The sequence below is a fragment of the Corvus moneduloides genome, chromosome 25, assembly GCF_009650955.1.
Source record: "Corvus moneduloides isolate bCorMon1 chromosome 25, bCorMon1.pri, whole genome shotgun sequence".
NCBI lineage: Eukaryota > Metazoa > Chordata > Aves > Passeriformes > Corvidae > Corvus > Corvus moneduloides.
Window position 1 is genome coordinate 1,106,068 of NC_045500.1, and position 19,782 is coordinate 1,125,849.

The window sequence follows — 19,782 nt, forward strand, 5'->3', positions numbered from 1 at the left end:
GTAAATATTTCTCAGTAAATAGCCTGGAAGTAAGAGAGGCAAAGGCATGAGAAAGTCTGGGCTTTCACTGCTCTGGTGTTTCACACCTACTGCACTTGTCAATGTAGAATACAAAAAAAGGGAGGAAAAAACCAGGAATACAGGGATATACCTGGTTTATCCCCACTGACGTTCAGAAGGAAGGGGAGGTTGAGCATCTGCTCTTTCCAGCTTCTGGAATTGCTCTTTGCCATTAGATACCACCCAGGGCAGGTGTGTGACCCCAAATTCCATGGGGAGACGTGGCTGTGGCCCCACCCACGCCCCGGTCTGGGAGCAGGGGGTGCAAAGGGACCCCACGTGGGGTTTCCAGCCGCAAACACGACCCAGTCCCACCGCCGGGGCAGAGCCGCCCAACACCAGCTTCATATTCCTCCCCAAAGGCTGTTCCCCCCCAGCTCCGTGATTTTCCCAGCTCTTTAATTGGAATGATTCATTTCCTTCCACAACGCAGAGCAGATTTAAATGAGATATCCGAGAGGAGCAGCTAATAATCAGTGTGCACTCGATTTGCTCTCCTGAATCAGGTGGAGGGGAGCTGATCTTGCAGGACACCGCTCAGGCTGCAGCAAGCCAAAATTATGTCGGAAAGCTGATTTTTTTTTTCCATGCCTGGTCCTCTAAATCAAATTTGACTACCAATGTAGTCGAAACCACAGAGGTAATCAGTTAATAAAACTTCGCACTTACCTGCTACTTCCACTCAAGGATTTAAAGCCCTTTGCAAAGGTCAGTATTGCAATGATGAGAATTTTCCAGCTGAAATGTTTTCACTGGGAAGGAGAAAGAAGAAGTAGGGGGGAAAAAAAAAAAAAGGAAGAGAAAAATATTCATGATTCCTGGAAGTTAAAAATTCTGCTGTTTTGGATGCAGGCAAGGAATAATATTTTTTGTGAAAGGAAAAGAAGAAATTGCCATGCAAATGTTAATGGTGTTTTGAAGCTTCACAGGAAAGTCTGACTTGTGTAGCAGCCTTAATATACATTAGTACCCCTCGTCTGCAAGCAAACAACATTTTACAGAATAAACTGAAACACAACAGGGAGAGCCTTGGAATTATTTAGAAATCTAATTCCCGCTGAAATCAGGCACCGAGCAATTTATTCCACGCACATTTAAATCAGTGCTGCTGCCAGAAAAAATACACCCAAAAATGCACCACCTGTAACCTGCCAGGCACGGGGACACCACTGCGGCTGAGGCCACGGCCAGAATCCCTGCCAGGGCTGGAGGTGATGCACTGCTGGAAAATGCACTCCGGGAGTGCCACTGTCCCTTGGAGCGGGCAAATGCAGGGATAGGACAGTTCCAAGCAGCCAGCCCCACTTTTGCCAGGGACACGAGCAGGCAGGGATGGGCAAACCAGCACATGTGGACAAACCCAAATAAGCTTGATTTCCTTAGGGATGCAGGCTAAAATAATAATAAAAGCTCTTTATTTGCAGGGCGACTCCCCCGCGCTGAGAGCGGAGCCTGCATGCGGTGCTTGTGTTTCAATCAATGAAGCTCAGCTCAGCGCTGCTCCTAAGCCAGGTTTAACCACCTGGCACCAGTTTAGCTTGTTAGCACAACTGGATTTTGGAAACTTATCCTTTTTTTAGCCAAACCAGGGCTGGTAGCCATGCTGTAGCCATGGTTTAGCCGTGGTCCTACCAAGGTAAGCAGGAAGCCCCGGAACAGCAGGGAGAGCTGTGCAGCCTTTCTTTCAAACTCACCTTGCAGTAATTAAGAGTCCACAGCTGTAATTACTTTCTCATTTTGGATTAATAATTGCCTCAGCCATCCCCACATGCCCCTCAGACTGGTGATGAGGGAGGCTTTGGCAACAGTAGCCACACCAAGTGTGGTGGGAAGCAATGATTTTATTGCTTGCATTTGATTTTTGGGCACCTCTGCTCCGCTCCCAAACTCTAGCTGGGTGAAAATGAAATTACAGAAGGGGAAAAAAAACCCACCCTAAAAGGATAAAAAGGGTGATTAAAGGAGAGAAAAGGCACTTTTGCACGTTGCCCCAACCCTGCAAAATGACAGCGGGAAGTGCTTGCACAGGGACCCCCTTACAAGCAAAACTTTATTTGGGGGGTGGGGGGTGGTTATTTTTATTTTTTACTCCCAGCTCCCATGTGTGCTTTTATGGATGAGTGAAGAGCTCCCCTCCTGGAGAAAATGAGGGTGCAGCTCTGGGGTCTTCCAGAGCCCCCCCTCCCCCATTTCCAGCTCACTCTGGACTTGTGGGAGGTTGTTGGATGTAATTTATCTCCGGGGGGGGAACCACATACACACGCTATTCCCCCTCTCTTTTCCCGGGATTTTGGGAATATTCCCCTGTATTTCAGGATGAGGCTCTGGCTGTCCCCGTCTCCTTTCAGGGGAAGGCATGGGCTGCCCCGCAGGGAGGTGAGGAGAGGTCCAGAGCTGCCGTGACCGATGGGCAACCCCCTCCCTCCCCTTAAATTTAGGCGCAAAAGCCGCGCAGGTGTTCGCGCTCCTGCTTTAGCTGCCCCGTTGGGGCGGCGGCAGCGCCGCGAGGGGGGCGAGCATCCCTTCCTCCCGCACAGCTGAGGCAGGAGCTGGAACCCCCCCCACCCCACCTTAACCCCCCACCCCTCGGCGCGGAGAGCTTTGGGGAGGGGGGGTGATGCACAAATGTTCCGCCCCGCGCTGAGCCATCGCCGTCCCCCGGTTGCGCGCAAGTTACTCCCCCTTTCCCCGGCACTTTGCCTCCCTCCCCTTCCCCCCCCGCTCCAAAAGCCGGGCTGCGCCGCCGAGGCTCCGCCAGTGAAGGCAGCGCTGCCGGGGGAGGAGCTGGGGGGGCGGCGATGGAGCCGCGCGAGCGGAGCCGGCGGGCGGCGGCCTGAAGCCCCCGCCGGCAGCGGCAGCGGAGCCCCGACCCCGGCGCCGAGCCCACCCTGAGGAATGAGCGCTTTCCAGGCAGACCTCCTCCTCCTCCTGCTCGGGTGCTTCCTGCTCAGCCACGGTAGGACCCCGGACTTTGCGAGAGGGGCGGACGGGAGGAGCCGGGGGGGGGGGTCCTCGGCTTGGGGTGGGTGGGTTGCGAGGGGAGAAGGGTGCGGGGCGGAGAGGGAGGATTGCGGAGTTTTCGCCGCCGAGGCAGCTTACCTTTCTTTCCTTAAAAAAAAAAAGGAAAAATCTTAAGCATGCAAATGAGTGTTTTCTGTTCCAGCCCGGTTAATTGGATCGTGTTTGTGTGCAAACACGGCTTGGCTGAGCAACATCCCCCCCCCTCCCCCCCCTCGCCCCCATCGCCGCCCGGTGCTTCCCCCGGTGCAGGAGGGCGATGGATGCTCAGTTTCGGTGGCAGCGGAGGAGCCGCTCGGGCTGGCGGCAGCGGCTCCAGCTCGGGGACAGGAGCCTGCGGCCGTGGAGCCGGGGTAGGGAGCGATTTGCGCCTGGGGGGGTGCAGGGAAGGAGAGTTGCTTCCCATGCAGCCAGCCGGAGGGAGGTGGGCACCCCGCGGGGGTGTCACCGCCCCATCCCACCTCCCCACAGCACGGGAGCGAGGGCAGGAGCGTGGGAATCCGCAGGAATTCACCCCGCAACTTTACAACCTGCTTGATTCCCACCCAAAAAATCAAAAAAATAAAGAAGGATTTGGGAAGGGGGTGCGTTTTGGGAAGCTGTGTCTGACGTGCTGCTGTGTGCCTGCTCCCTGAACTGTCTGTCACCTGTGGAGGACGCTGAGCTGCAGCCAGACCCCGGCTTCGCCTCTGTGCTGCTCATCCCCTCCCAACGCCGGTGTCAAATCCCATCTGTGTCACGCCGCCGTGGTCCCCACGCCAGCTTTTGTGAGGGTACGGCTTGGGGATGCTTGGGGAAAAAAAGAAAAAAGGGATAAAAAAACCCCAAACCCACGCAGCCCGTCCATCTGTTGATTAAATGAAGGATAAAACTTTTGGAGAGAGTAGTGCTTCTCCATGGGCAGCTGGTTTTTTGCTCAGCCAGACATTATTGCTGAACATCCCCCACCATACGCTGGGTTTCACCCTATTCCCCGAGCAGGGACGCTGTGTTTGTGGTGTCTGTGCTCCTGCTTGTGCTTCCCTCTTCTTTTCCTGGGCTCGGATGCGATGTTGGACTCCTATACTGTCCTCCCTTCCCCTTTTCTCTTCCCCTCGCCCTCTGCTTGTACTAATATTCCTTCGGGGAGAAAGCTGTGTTTGCATTTGCCTTTGCTGCTGCACAAAAGAAACCCACTGTGTCCTCCGTGTGGGTTTCTGGCTGAACAAATCTGAACTCTCGCTGGTACAGCAGGGCAGCGGAGGGGCCGGGCAGAGCAGCGATCGGGAAGCTGCTCCCGGCCTTCGCACATCCCTCCCTGCTCCCGCGGATCCGGTCCCTCCCTGCAGGTCAAATGCCAGTTTGCTAGCGGGGCTAGAAGTTTGTGTGCGGGATCCAGCCGGGATTTGTTGGGTTCTCCCCGCTCTCCTTCCTTTTTTTGCAGCCATGATTTCAGTGTGGGTTAATGGACTTTTTAATAGCGCTCGTGTTGGGAAGCCACGGCGGCTCCTCGGCTCTGCTGCCTGAGCTCGGCTGATTTGTCTGCTGCCTGTTCCAGCAGGATCGTGCATCTGGTACCTGCTTATTCATGCCGGCTTCGGAGGCACAGAGAGTGCCTTGCAGAGCGTTTTTTCCGCTGTTTTCTCCCACAGGATGAGCCAAGAGCGTTTCTGTGGAGTTGCCGCTCTCCGTATGCGACGAAGGCGCTGTCGGCAGCACCGTGGCTCTTCCCGTTGGGGTGAAACCGTGCAAAGGATCCCTACAGGGACTTAATGCACAGGGTTCCTTCAGCCACATGGCGCTGTGGGGGAGGAAAGGCCTGGCTGGAGGTGCTGAAGCTGATTTTTGCAGCACATGTTGTGTTTGCCTCCCCTCGAGCAGCCGCTGTGGCGTGTCCAGATGTGGTGGCACTTGCTGGCCATGGCAAAGGTGTCCCTAAGCTGTGGGGATGGGCAGGCACAGGGCAGCCCTGCCTCGCTCAGGAGGAGCTGGTGGGCCAAAAGTCGTTTCAAGGGACTTCAGGAGTTTCAGGAGCTCCTTTTTGTGGGCAAGGGGCAGGCAGGGCTGTGTTTCCTTGCCAAAGTGGCTTGAAGGGATTTGCCATAATTAAATTCCCCTGAGCCAAGGACAGCAGGGCTGGAAGGATCACCTCTGGTGAAAGCCCCACTTGGGATCCGTGGTCTGGACACTACTTTAAAAAAAAAATCTCCTAATCCTAAACCTCCCCAAAGGGATGTTTTCCATCACGGGATTTGTACACCTGTGCCCTTGGGTTTGTACTTCATGGGCGTCCCGGTGATATCCTGGCATCCTGCTGTTCCTGCAGCCCGTGCAGGCTGGAGCTTGGGCTCCCGATGGAGCTTGCAGGAGGAGGAAGCTGCTTTTTGCTCCTGTCTGGGGCTGTGCTGCACCTGGACAGCCCAGGCATGGCTCAGCCTGAGAGGGAGGAGGATCTGTCCCACAGCTCACTGCTCCAGGGGACCTGGGCACAACAAATTGCTTTCCCTGGAGCATCCTCTGCCTTTTCCCCTTGTAAATGGTCTGAAGCAGCCTGTGCTGGCTCTTTCTGAGAGGGCATAGGTCGCTGCTCCAGGTTTTCCCCTGGTACCACTCACTTTCCACCCCCTCAAAGCTGTCAGGGCCACGCCTTTGGTGGAAGGGAGAGAAAGTCCCAGCACAGGTTGCCTCCTGCGGAGATGGGGATGCGTGGTGCCCCTTGGTGGGAAGGAATTGCTGCTGCCATGGAACTGCTTCTTGGGAAGAACTCACCCTTCCCTTCCCTGCTCCAGTGCCAGCCAAACTAGGGGAGGCTGGAAGCAACTGGGGAAGGTGTCTTGGCTGTGGGAGGTGGGGTTGTGGGGAGGAGCACCACTGAAGATGCACCCACAGCCACCTCCTCCTCGCACTGGCCTGTACCAGCTGGATTTGGCAGCATCTTAAATTTACCTTGGATGGGAAGATTTCTGCCTGTCTGGGGCTCTCTTTCCAAAGGCATGTTTGCTTTCCCTCAGGGTGATGAATACCGAGTTCTCTGGGTGTTGCAGGGTATGTTTTTCTCCTTCACAGTTCACTTGGTTCCTCCCTGGAAGCAAATGCTTTACAATCTTCTGTCAGAGGGGCCCCTTATCAGCAGCAGTGGCTCAACTTCCCACTGGCTCGGCTGCAGCCCCCAGGTGGAGAAGGGTGAAATTATGCTGATGAGAGAAACCAGGCCAATTCCACCCACCAGCACTGGTTAGGCTCGAGAGATGAGGATTTTCACATCTTGGGGGTGGTTAGTGGGTGATGGGGAGGAAAAATGCAAGGTTTGGGGTGCTGGGAGTGTGTGTGCAAGAGCTGGGGCATTTGGGGGGTTTCTATGTCTGACTACCACGAGTCTGTTAGTGAAAAGCCTGGAAATCTGTGGCTGTGGTCCCTCTTCCACATTCGCTCCTCCTGCCATGTGGAGAGCAGGGCAGCTTTGCAAGGGAAGTGTGTTGGGCTGTTCCCTAAACCTGCAGGTGAGTGTCAGCACCGGGAGCTGCTTGGGAAGCACAAGGAGTGGAAGCACCGGTGAGCTTTAAAAATGATGGTGAGGAAGAGCTCCTGCAGCCCAAGGATGTTCTGCAACCTCAGGATGTTCTGTGAACTGAAAATGGTTGAGTAGAAGACAGAGATGGTTTGGAAAAGTGCTCTGTGAGGTGCTGCTGGTGGAGAGGTGCAGGTTTGGCAGGGGCAGTGCGTTCACAGCTGAGCTGCATGGGAAGGAAACTGAAATAAGCCTCACGTTAGAGCTGGTGGTGTCCAGTCTGTGCTGTCCCAGAGGAGGAGTGGTGCAGGATTGCCTCCTCCAATGCGTGTTTTAACACAGTGTAGGTTTCCTGTCTCCCATCTGCACCTCCTGCAGTGAGAGCTGCGTGAGGACCACTGATGACTTTGCTCAAATCAGCTTTTCTTGCAAGGTTTCAGCTCTCAGAAAAGCACGGGAGGGAGGAGCTGGGGTTTTGCTCAGGTGCCCTGTGCCAGAGGGAGGGGAGCAGGGCAGATTTTTCTCCTTGGAGCCAACGCTGCATCCCCACCAGCCTCCCCCTTCCAAGGTTACGCGGAGGTGCCCGGGCACTTTATGCACAGCACATCTTGGGCTGATGTCGATTATTTCTGTGCTTTCCTGTTGGTTTAGGGGACACCAACTGGAGTCAGAACGTGCCCAGAAATCCCTGACAGGTTCCCAGCACCGTGTGTCACCAGCTCCCAGCCGCTCTGTAGTCGGACTGCAAATGTTGGGATAAAAAAGCTCCGTGCTCTTCTTTCTTTTGTAGCTGTAAATAAAGGGGGGAGAGGCCAATGTGCCCCTTAGGTTGTGAGCTGGCTGAGGATCAAGGGCTTTGAATAAACTGTTTTCTTCCTGTGAGCAGCCTGTGATGGAGAGTGTGGCTGCTCCAAACCTCTGATTTAATGATTGGCTTTGCAAGTTTGCACAGTGCTCCAGCTCCTCAGCACGCTGTGTGCAGGGGAAATGCTGCTGGAGAACTGGCTTTACATCACTTCAGAATCCTTCCAGTAGGATTAAACAGCTTCTATTTATTTATTTATTTATTTAAAAGCAAATTTATACCAACAATTGCTGAAGGCCCTAATATATCTTCTGTTCAGGAGCAATACAAGTCTTTCCTTTGGCTTCATTGAGAGCTACCTCTGGACAGAGAGAGCGACACAGCCACAGTCACCGTGTACAACCTTATTTTATAAATCAATAGGTAGTGAAACAAATTGGTTGCAAATCAGTCTCTTATTTGCTGAGATTTAAGGCTTTTGCTGGAGCTGTGAGTTTTTGAGGCGGCCTGCCCTGCCTTCAGGGCTGGCACATGGCCCGGTTCTTGTGAGGATGTGGGAACCCAGTATTAATTTCAAACATGCCAGGAGATGTGCAGGATTTCTTGGCTGGGGAGAAATAAAGTTTAAAACCTGTGCTCGTCTTTCCAGGCAAAGGTTGAGCAGCAGGATCCTGATGCTGCTCAGAACTCGTGGGTTTCCATTCCACCACTTCACTGCACCTCAGGGCACGTCTGTACTCCAGAGCGCTGGAAGGGGGAAGAGCAAAGTATCCATTTCTGAGCTGTGCCTTGTGGTAGGACGGAGAAAATGCTGGGATTTGGTCTTGGAAAAGGTGGCCTAACAGATGTCCTGGTTCAATATGCCCTTTGAGTGTCGCCGAGCCTGTTTATTCATTGCCTCGCTGGCAAGACCCACACTCAAGTGCTTGCCTTTCCCTGGTGGCAGCAGCAGCCTCCAAAGTGGAGCAGAAGGAGCTGGGGGTCACTTGGCTGTTACACGGCTCTTCCTTTTACTGGGTTGCGTTAAACAGCTTAAAATCTAAATGTGCTTTTAGTGCCTGTGAGCGATGGGCTCTGGGCGTCCTGCCTCGGGTAGTGTCACATGCTGGAGAAGTGGGAGGTGGAACGCTCGCATTGTTAAATTCAGATGCTAACTTGGGGATAAGATCTTGTCTTAATGTGTTCATTCAACGCCCCCACTCGCAACGAAAGCTACAGCAGCTTTTGGTCTGCTGCATTTGGGGTGGAGCAGGATGTAATTGGTTTTTGAGGGCTTTGCCATAACTGCTGCTCATTAACCATTGATGCAGGCAGGTCAGACTTTCAGCTCGGATAATAGATGCTGTCTTTTGTTTCCAATTACTTTGCATTGGGTGGGATTGCCGCGCAGGTTTCGCGTGTGTGTGGTCATGTGGTGGCTGATTCACCTCCTAAGGGCTGCTGGATTTACGGTCTGGGCTCTGGGGTTGTCATTCTCAATATGACACGAGGCAAAGGCAGTGGTGAACCCCCTGCCTGGCTGGGCCGGGTCTGGGCGGATGCGGCAGCACCTAAAGCTGAACATTTCAGGAGCCTTCTGGGTGAGCAACCCCAGCGTTGTGGGAGGGGAAATAGAAACGGAGACAGCGTTCGATAATGTGGCTTTTCTGAGGAGCTCTGCCCAGCAGGACACGCGCTGCAGGCGAGAGGAGCCCTGCTAATTACCGGTGAAATATGCACCGATGGTGGGAGGAATGAACTTCCTCAAACTTCCTCGTGGATGAGGGGTCAGTCTTTGTGCTGTGGGTCCAGTATGAGCTGGGAGTGAGTGGGAGAAGCCACAGGGTTTGGAGTCCCACCTGCATTTTGGGCAGGTTATCGTTAACCTAGTATCACCTAACTTGTTACAAGATCAGGAAGGAAGGGCCTGAATCCCTGTCAGGTGCTTGTCGTCCCGTCCCCCTCCCACCCCGGCATAAATGAGTATTCAAGCAGTCTGCTGCCAGTCAGTGAATGTCAATATTGGATAAGTGTTTCCTTTATATCACTGCAATTTAGCATAAGCTGCTTGGAAACAAATGTCTTCCATAAGCATGAGGTGTTTCAGTAAGTACACAGTCAACATTACTATGAGGATTAAATAAATGTCAGCCCCACTTGTATGCTCAGCAGCGAGTTAAGACAGCCGAACTTGCATAATGGCCAGCACAGCAGGAACAACAGCAGGGATTTTGAGAGTCTCTGGAAAAAGTGGGATGGAAGGAACTGCTGTGGATGGATCCAAAGCCCCCGGATCAGAAGGGGATGTGGAGACAGGTGCAGAAGCTCCTCAGAGCAGGGGTAGCTGATGATGGGAAGAAATCGTTCCCTGTGAGGGTGGTGGGGCCCTGGCACAGAGGAGCTGTGGCTGCCCCATCCCTGCAAGTGTCCAAGGCCAGGTTGGATGGGACCCTGAGCAAGCCAGGATAGTGAATGTCATCCCTGCCCGTGGTAGGGGGGTGGAATGAGATGCATTTTAAGGTCCCTTCCAACCCAAACCATTCTGATTCTATGGGATGGAGTGCAAAGAGATACATGGAGCTTCCTTCCGGACTACCAGGGTTGCTCTTTCCTTGGCACTGGCAAACCAAAGATGAAAACATGGTTTGGCCAATATCGGCTGGCTCTGGTGAGGCTGCTGGCTCAGGAGAAGCAGCCCCCTCCTGCAGATCTGCCCAGGCGACCAGTGCTTGGCTGCATCTGCCTCTGCCTTTTCCAGTGCAAACTGGGAGTTGCTTGGCTGCAGCTGGGGAGGCCAAGGATGAGGCTCAGCTGTTGCTGCTTTGTGAGGAACTGTAAGCCCTGATTCACCTCCAGCTCAAGGCTTCCCAAAGGCACAGAGATGCAGCCCATGAGGAAAGGGTGACACGGGTCCATGCTGGCAATGCTCTGGGGCCTGCAGGTGCTGGAGGGAGATCATCACCTCTGGCTGCTCTGCCTTCAGGTGTGCTCTGCCCAACGGGAAAAGGCCTCTGGCTTCTGTAAAGGGATTTAAACCCAGCCAGCACACGGAGATGTTGTTGAGGGAGATGAGGCTTGAATCTTTCCCTCAAGCTGTGTCTGCAGGAGAACCCTGCTCTTTACCACTCCTCACTTTGCATCTTCACCTGTCACCCTGAGATGTCACTTGGTGCCGTCTTGGTCAGCCCATGACAAGTTCTGCCAGCGAGGAGAAGAAACCAGGGAGCGTGGTGGGGGGCTGAGCTGGCTGTGTTTCCATTCCCGACGATGCAGAACTGCTGCTCTCTCCCCAGCTGGCAAGGCGCTGACTGTAGCCACTTGTTCCCAGCTGCACAAAAATAACTGGAGACAAAATCGTTATCACTCAGATGAGCTTTATCAGCTCCTCTGATGTCTGCGGCTGCCTCGGCGCTGGGAGCACTCGTTACCTGCAGAGCGGGCGTTTAATGACCGGCCCTGGCTGCTCCAGGTGACCTGAGCCGAGCGTCCCAGCCGTGTCCCAGCAGTCGCAGGTTTCCCGAGGATCTCGCCTCCTTAGGCTGCGCAATTCCAGCGCCGGAGGAACAGCCTGAGGGCACGGGGTCTGTCTCCATAACCCAGACCGAGGAGGAGAGCGCCGGGGGTGCACAGGGGAAGGAATGCCCGAGTTTCTGGCTGCAAACCGGGTCACCTGGCGGAGTTGCCGCAGGTTTTATCCTCACTGTTCCCGTTCAGCCTGGCGGTGGCAGCAGCCGCGCTCGCATGGAGCCGAGCGCTCCGCTCCACCTGCCAGTGCCACGCTCCTTCGGAAAGGTCCAAGGTGACCCGCTGGGCTCCGGCTCTGCGGGGAGGCTGCGAGCACCGCGCCTGGGGTTTGGGGGTGGCAGCTGAGGCCTTTCCCTCGGAATGGAGAGGCTGTTTGAGTGCTGGGGTGGGGGAGAAGAGTTGGGGGCCCTCTGAAGTTGCCACCCCTCTCCTGAGGAGCCAGCCCAGTGCGTGGTTGGCCGCATGTCCAGGAGGAGCTTGAGGTGACCCTGCCTGGGAGCACATCGTGTGTGAGTGCCACGGGCTGGCTCAACAAGCAGGAAGGCTCAGGGTGTGGGAGGTGGACGTGGGGCTGTGTCTGACCCAACTTTGTGCCCCCCCCCCCGCGATAAATGTTCACAAGGGGTTCATCACCTCCATGGACAGCTCCACCTCTCCCTGTGGATCCGTGTGCGATAACCTGCGGCAGGGCACGGCTGCCATTCCCGGTCAGCGGTGCTGTGCTGCTCCTCGCTCTCTCCCATGAGCTAATCCCCGGAGTGTGATTCAACACTCGTCTCCTTTCCTTCTGGCTGGGTCTGTAATAAGCCAGGAGTGACGGGGCCACCCCCCACCCTCCACAAGTGCTGGAGAAACAGAACCAACAGATGCTAAAATTAGGCACAGCTGTTTGCAGTGTTTTGTCCTCCCGATCACAGAGTCTGACACTGTCTGTGCTTATTCCTCATCTTGTCCAGACACTGAAAAGGTTTAAGATATCAAAGCTTGGAGTGGCTGTAAATTAACTCCTTCTGTCTAAGCTGAAGCTTGACTTACTGATGGTAGATTTCTTGTGATTGCCTTTATTTGCCCCTCTAATAATGGGACTTGCCAGGTAACAAGACAGGGATCTTCTCTCTGTACCTGGGACACAACACTGCTGGTTTGGCCTGCTCAGGAGCTTCCCCACCAGGGACCAGGGGAACATTTTCAGCCCTGCTGTCCCTCAGCTTTTCTCTGCCTAAACCTTGGTCTGAGGGCAGCTTGGCCAACCTTTGCAGTCCAGCTCAGTCTCTGCATGCCTAAAGTTGTCCCGGTCCAGCCCCACGTCCCAGCCACGGTGATTCCAACCCCACGTCCTGGCTATCGCCATCTGCTCTTGCTTTGGTGAGGGGGAAGATTTTCTGGGTGTTTTTGGTGCGTGCGGGCTTTGTGCTCATGGTTTGGGTGTTGGGGTGGGTGTCACCCCACGGCTGCTCTTTCCCTCCCTGCCGGGTGTGTTTGGCCTGGCAGTGGCTGTAGGGAGCATTTTGGGAGGTCGTGGCTGTCTCTGTCACCTGCCACCCCTTGGAAAACACCCGTTCCCTTCCACTGGGGTGGCAGAGCAGGGGCTCAGTGGCACCAAAGGGGAGCTGTAACACTCTGGAAAGGGCAGCAGGAGGAATTTCATGGCAGAGCAGAAATGTCTTTTCTGTCAAGCCTGGAGCAGTGTAAATGTCCCTCCTGACAGATCTGCGCTGATGGCAGCAGCACAGCTCTTGGGCTGGCTGTGTCGGGGTCTGCATGGGGTTGTGAGTCTGAGGGGTCTTTCCTGTCTCTGTGTCTCTCTCCCGTGGCAGGAGCGCCTGCTGAAGATTCCTCTTGCTCCGGTCATGGTTAAAATGATAATGTTGGTTTAAGATAGACATTTGTGATAAATTGGGGAACACGGCGCCCTTTGAAATCCTCAAAGCTCTCTCTCATCAAGTGGGCTGGCTGGAAAGGCAGCAGCCAGAGCACTCCAGGGTGTTCAGATCGCCACGATTCTGTGCTGACCTGCTCCTAAGGCTGCTGTGCTTTGACAGGGCTGCCACCTCTCACCCTGCTCCCCTTCCGACTGCAACAAGGTGGTGTCTGCTGCACCTGGGTGGCATCTCTGTGCAGCCTCCTGTGACCCCCCAGATTGCCTCTTTGCACTCCTTGTGTGGTGGAAGCAGACCAGGAGGGGAAGTGGTAACCAGGGAAGGCGGGGAGGAGAGGGGGGAAGAGTGAAACCTCTCAAGGAAAAGGACCACGTGCAAATGCCAAGGGGTTGATGTCCCTTGACGACGATGTCTTTGCAGGGGTGGTTGTAGCAAACCTTTCATCCAGCACAGTGATTTTTTTCCTGCAGCAGGGAGGTTTCTCCCCATGGCTTGGCTTTCTCCCAAGGATAGACAGAAATCTGTGTAGTGCTCTTAACCCCTGCAAGTTTCTGCTGACTTGAGCAGATCAGAGTTGTTGTCCCAGTGGGAGCATCTTGTTCAAAATCAGGAGGAAAAGTTGAACTTTTGAAACTTTTAGGAAAACAGGAAACGGGAAGGAAACTTGTAGGAAGCAGGAAACATCCAAGAGTTAGGGATTGGAGACGTGGAAGTAGACTTGGCAAAATACCGCATTTTGATACCTGAAATTTTAACATGGAGTTTAGGAAAGGGTTTTTGCACAAAGGGTGGTGAGTACCCCTGTGGTGGATGAAGGGGAAGCTGTTGTAAAAAAACATTTGTCTGCTGATTGCTGGTCCTTCTCTGGGGCTTGGAAATGGGTCTCAGGTCTTTTCTTGCCTTCAGCCTGGCCAGTGAGCCACTGTGGTGGCTCTCTGAACGTGCCAATTTGTCACAGTATATTGAATTCTAAACCAGTGTTAATCTGATCTGTGTGTCTGTAAAACATCTTGTGTTGGGTTTGATAAAATTAGGTTTTATTGTCTAACACAGTTTGTTTCTCTTGGTCTGGTTGCGTGCTTTTATTGCCTGTTCTGCTCTGCACCACGAGGCCGTCGTGTGCCAGCATCTGCCTCACTTGCTCGGCTCTGAAAGCACCTTAAAATCAGCCCCTAATTATTGGAAGTATGGAACAACTCTGAGGGTGCCAATGATATCAGTCTGGCACTGGTGCATTGAGCAGGTAAAGAAAGGACCTAAGAGGCAATTGAAGAGACTGATGGGCAGTAATGGGGATAATTGTAATTTTTGTCCTGTGTTTTTAATAAAGTGATTGACGACAGGCACAGCTGGAGCCCCCGTGCGGAGACCAAGAGATGCAGTTAAATTACAGAGGCTTCTTAACTTAATGAGGCCAGGTAATAAAAACGAGGCGTAATGAGCAAGGTATAATAGACCTGTTATGCTTAGAGTGCTCTCGCCGAGGGCTGAGCAGGCAGTGCCTGGGAGTGCTTGGGATGATCTCACTGCAGGAAGGGCTTTCCTCCCTGGGGCAAGATGAGGAGTGGCAGACTCGGGAAGGATATTGGGTGGCCAAGTGCTGACCCGGGACTGAATGAGCAGGTGGAACACCAGACGTGGTTGATTCCCCCCCCATGCTTTTGGTTGTGTTTGTGGAGTTTGGGGCAGCTTTGCTCCAGGTTTTATTCACTTCATGTAACCTTGGGGGAGTCCACGTGGCCCTCGTTGCTACGCAGATGACGTGGCAAGAGGGCCAGATTTTGTGATGCGAAGGAAAAGTAATGGAAATTTAACAGCCTGGAGGGAGGATGTGCAGGGAAGTGGTGGATGGGCTTGGGGACGTTGGCCAGGGCTGCACCAGGCTCATGTCACACCTTGATCTGGAGCCTTGGCAGGGAGGCTGCAGCAGCTGGATTGGGACCTCTGTGGGGGTGGAGGTGGGGAGAGGATTAGTGTCTGCAGAGCAGTTGGGTGTCTGCCGCTGCTAAATGCGGCTAAACTTGAGCGACTTCTAATCTAATAATGAAAGGAAGAGAAATAAGTGTTCTCAGTGATGCATGCCCCTCACGGTAAGTACTAATTGAAAACAGATATTTACTTTAAAATGAAAATGTAATACGATAATGGTGGGTTGAGAATTTCGCACACGTAGGAGGGAGAGATGAACATGCACAGCCTCCTGTCTGCTCTGCGCGGGCTCGGTGTGTCCCTGGGAGCAGGATCCCCCTGAGGGGAGATCCTGCTGGGCCCGGGAGCCTGGACAAGGGGCCTGGGGCTTGTGCTGGAGCACAACCCAGCCTTCGTCAGCTAAAATCAGGTGCATTGGGGGTCTCTTGAGCTGACCTTGTTCTGCAGAGGACCTTCCAAGCTGGGCTTCGGTCTTTCGTCCCACACCTCACAGAGCTTTCCCGGCCACATCTCCATGGGAAGGGGCGGTGGGTAGACTGGGGAAGCATCACCTCCCTCGTCACTGAGATGGAGGCAGTGGTGGTGACCCTCCTCCTGATGGTCTCTGCTGCCTGAGACCCCCCATTGCTGCCCTGAGCTGCCTGTCCTGACCCATCTCCCTGGCTTGGTGGGGGGACCTGGCTAACGCTGCCTTTTGGGGGCTGCTGGAGGAGCACTGGGGACACCTTTGCTCCCTTAGGCCGATGTGAACGGGTGCTGATCCCTTGGGGAGACCCTTGGCCGTGAGTGCTGAGGCTACAGCACCTCTCGGTGCCTGTTTGTCCACCCTCCCCTTCTGTCCCCTGAGCCAGTTCCAAACCAGCCGTTGCTCCAGAGCCAGGGTGCTTTTCCAAGTGTTTGTAGCAAAGCTCAGTGCAGCGTGACCGGTGGCCATTAAAGGATCCTCCCCAACAAGAGCCCCCCCAGCTCTGGAATCTTCTGAGGGAAGTAGCGTGGCCCTAATCCCTTTGTGCAGAGTTCCTGCTTGTTTCTTCCTATGGGTGCGTTTGAGTAATTTGCATTTTGCACTCTGATCGTATGCATAGAATTCAAATTGAAATGGGGCTTGAATACATTTGCATGCTAATGAGGCAGTGGCTTTATTTATTTATTTGGAGCCCTCTCGAGCAGGCAGCCGTGTGCCAGGGAGCAGCTCGTGCAGCTCTTCTGGTGACAGAGCTCCATGGCAGCACAAGGAGCCTCAGTTTTTGTCCTAAGACCCACTTGCCCCCTGTGCGTAAGCAGGTGAGGCTGGTGGGCCCTGCTCCTTGGCTCAACCCTTCTCAACCCGTGTGGCAATCAGCAGTTTCAGCCCCCTTAACCAGCCAGAGATGCCTCTTTAGGTCATCCCAGTGTTAACTGGGTGTGGGTGAAACATTTCTGTGTTAGAGCTGGGTACAGCCAGCACGAGCCACTTGATGGGGACTGCAGAGGTCCATGGGCAGAATAAGCAGAGCGTGTCCCCCTTCTCTCCTTGACTTTGGGGTGCTGCTCAGGGTGCTGCCCACAGCTCCCTGTGTTCCTTCTCTCTGTTACGGGGCTGTTATTTCTGGTGTCCTTTGGGATGCTGCACATAAATCCCGAGCTGCCGAGCCCAGCTTCCCCTTGATGCTGCCCTGCCCCACCCACACTCTGCTCCCTCAGCAGGAGCCTCTCAGCCTCTTGCAAAGCTATAGCGAAGAAAGTTGGGAAATGTTGAGAAGAAGAAGCCAAGGGCTGGGAGAAAACCAGTTCCCAAAACTCCACAGCATTACTGGGGAGGAGAAAGATCCCAAAGCCCAGGGGCTTCACTGAGTTGCAGCACCGAGTCCCTTCGTGCTGTCACTCGGTGCCCCAGCAGACACACCCGGAGCACAGCTCGGTGCTCAGCCTTTCTGTGCCAGCTCTCCCTCCCGGATGACTCCTGCTGCAGCTGAGTTCCTTGCTGGCACAGGGAACACCGGCCCAGCCAGGGCTCCTGAAATGGCAGCCGGAATTGGGTCACATCGCACTGCCCCAGGAGAGGGAGTTTCTTTCAGAGCAGTCTGGCTTCCAGTTATTATTTTACAGAGGACATTAGAGGTTGATAAGGGAGCTGTTGTGACTGCCAGTGGGGCTTATTTGGGGCTTACTATGTGCTCCAGTTTGTATTTCAATATAGTCAAAGGTGACTTACAACTTTAATATTAATTTTAAAACTGATTGCTCGAGTTGTTTTTTTATCTACATTAAACCAGATTAATCTCAGCCTTCCTTGATCCTGTTGGTAGCTTTCCTCTCCCTGGCTGGAGCCACACGTGGTCTGTGTTGCACCAACAAAAGCTGAGGAGGAAGATGTTTTTGTGGCGATAAATAATTGTCGCGGGGCTGCTTTTCTTCCAGAGAAGTCTCGGCTCTACGAGCTCGACAATGGCATCAGTGGGAGCTCTTGCTTTTGTCCAAGGCTCTCTGCCTGAGCGTGCAGAGCTGAACAACACCTGGCTTTGTGCTTCCCTTAGAAACCTCCTCCTTGCTGTTGTGTCTCTCCCTGGTTTTCCAGGCGCTCCAGAATCCATCTCCCCCGTGCTGCTTTGTGCCGCTGGCATTGCAATTCCTCGCACGCTCGCTCTGCTGCTCGCGGGATGTTTCGTGCCCGAGGTGACAATATTCTGTGGGTTGGGAAGGTGGCCTCAGGTCAGTGGGGGTGTGTGGAGCTGGAGTTGGATCCTTGTCCTGCATCTGGCTCCTTGAGAACCCTTTGGGCAAGGCTGGAGGAGCCAACAGCAGCCAGAGGCTGGTGATGTTCTGCCTCTGGGTGCCTAATTCATGGTGGTTTGGGCATTTGCTTGGTACATTGAGTAAATGTCACACCTTTCAAGGTGGCCACTTGGGTATCCAAAACTGAGCTGCTCTTGGCAAAATTCAGCATTAAGCTGGGCTGCCCAAAGTGGAGGCTGCTTCTCTCCAGCAGTTTTCTAGGGAATCCCGGAATGGTTTGATTTGGAAGAGACCTTAAAGCCCATCCAGTTCCACCCTCTGCCACAGGCAGGGACACTTTCCACTAGCCCAGGTTGCTCCGAGCTCCATCCAACCTGGCCCTGACCACTTCCAGGGATGGGGCATCCCAAATGATGTGGCTTAAGTGAATCCCCTTGACTTGACTGTTGGACTTGATGACCTTAAAGGTCTTTCCAACCTTAATGATTCCATGATGCTATGACATCTCCAGGGCACTCAGTGACCAGTTGTGCTGCTGTAGATGCATCTCTGAGATGCTGAGATGGATCTCAGACCATCCTTGTTGGTGCTGCCAGTCTGTGGAGCGTTGGTGGGTGGTTGATCTTTGTAGTTGGAAGAAAAGGATTGGAGTCGTGGCCCTGGACACCTGTGGTCATAACCCTTCATGTCCTGAGCATTGTCCAGGCCAGCCTGGTACCAGTGGCACCAGTGAAATCACCCCCAATACTGAGTTTACAGTATTCCCTGTACCTCTGGGAATGATTGCTGCAATCAAATGCTCTGTAAGCAGCCTTTAGTTTTTGCCTGGTTCGTGTGTGGGAAAGCACTTCACTGATGGTCCATGTTCTCCAAAATACCTCCCAAATGCTGCTTGTAGCTTTTCTCCTGCCAGCCTGACAAAGAACTGCTTTTCAGAGCTTGTTACTCCATGCACAGTGCTGTAAATAAACATGCTGGATTGGTGGGCTGGAATTTGAATGAGCTGTGTGGATCTGACAGTGGCGGGTGAGGGGAACTGAGGCACGGAAGGCTCGTGTGACACCCAGGAGAGTTGGTATCACAACCTGGGGGAAAACAGGAGGATTTGTTTGGTAGAGCTGCCCCTGGTTTGTCTGTTCCCCACGCGTTGTTTCAGCCGGAGGGGGGGAACCACCAGGTACTGTGTTGGCTCCGGAGCCAAACGAGATAAGCCAGTGATAAGACTGAAGAGCCACTAAAGGCAAGACTTGACTCCCTGCGAGTGAATGCCGAGCAGCAGCCACATAAATCCCATTTGTTTTACATTTCAGAGCTTAGTGAGACAGAAATCGCATGGCAATTGTCACATGTGAAGGCAGAGATTGCCGGTTTGCATTTAACTAAAGCAAGCACCGTATGCGGCACCGGCGGCTCCGCGGAGCTGGGATCCTCACTCCTGCTTCCATGGGGAATGCCCTGGAGCTCAGCACCAATCCTGGCTGGAAATAACCCCCCTGGTAGCCACATCATCATGTTATCCTGGAGGTCCCCAGGCTTCTCCAAAGTACTCGAACATCACGTTTTTTGTGTAGAGGATGGTTTGGGTTGGAAGGGTAATCAAGTCCAGGAACCCAATTCTTCATGATTTCACCAGGATGTGGGTATTGGAAACCTTCTTTTGGAATGATCTGCAAGAAGTTTAATAAGACTGAGGGAGGTGCTGCAACCCCTGGGGTCAGTCCAGGCTGGGGATGGAGCGATGGAGAGCTGCTCTGGGAGAGGCACCTGGGACATGAGCCAGCCCAGAACCGCCCCTGTGCTGGGCTGAGCCCCCAGCGTGGGCAGCAGGGAGGGGGGGATTCTGCCCCTCTGCCCCGCTCAGCTGAGACCCCACCTGCAGAGCTGCCTCCAGCTCGAGGGTCCCAGCACAGGAAGGACCTGGAGCTGCTGGAGCCAGGCCAGAGGAGGCACCAGGATGATCAGAGGGATGGAGCAGCTCTGCTGGGAGGAAAGGCTGGGAGAGCTGGGGGTGTTCACCTGGAGAGGAGAAGCTCTGGGGTGACCTCAGTGTGGCCTTGCAGGGCCTGAAGAGAGTTGACAAGAAAGATGGGGAGAGACTGAGGACGAGGGCCTGAAGTGACAGGACAGGGGAAAATGGCTTTGAGCTGAAGGAGGGTAAATTTAGGTAAAAACTGTTCCCTGTGAGGGTGGGGAGGCCCTGGACTGGATTTCCCAGAGGAGCTGTGGCTGCCCCTGGATCCCTGACAGTGTCCAAGGCCGGGTTGGACAGGGCTTGGAGCAACCTGGGCTAGTGGAAGGTGTCGCTGCCCATGGCAGGGGTGGAATGGGATGATCTCTAAGGTCCCTTCCAACCCAAACCATCCCAGCATTCTGTGTTTCTTGTC

The 19,782-nt window shown here is 54.1% G+C and overlaps 1 protein-coding gene across 3 annotated transcripts in view; it reads left to right on the forward strand.

Annotated features, from left to right (window-relative positions):
* The first annotated feature begins 2,784 nt into the window (after positions 1–2,784).
* KIRREL3 (kirre like nephrin family adhesion molecule 3) overlaps positions 2,785–19,782 on the forward strand; it is a 347,026-nt gene continuing 330,028 nt past the window's right edge. The window contains exon 1 of one of the 3 annotated variants that reach the window (XM_032133597.1): positions 2,785–3,016. In XM_032133597.1, the coding sequence (XP_031989488.1) occupies positions 2,956–3,016 (61 nt within the window). In that variant the 5' untranslated portion in view covers positions 2,785–2,955. The remainder of the gene's footprint in view (positions 3,017–19,782) is intronic. The other 2 variants (XM_032133598.1, XM_032133599.1) reach the window with 2 other exon arrangements.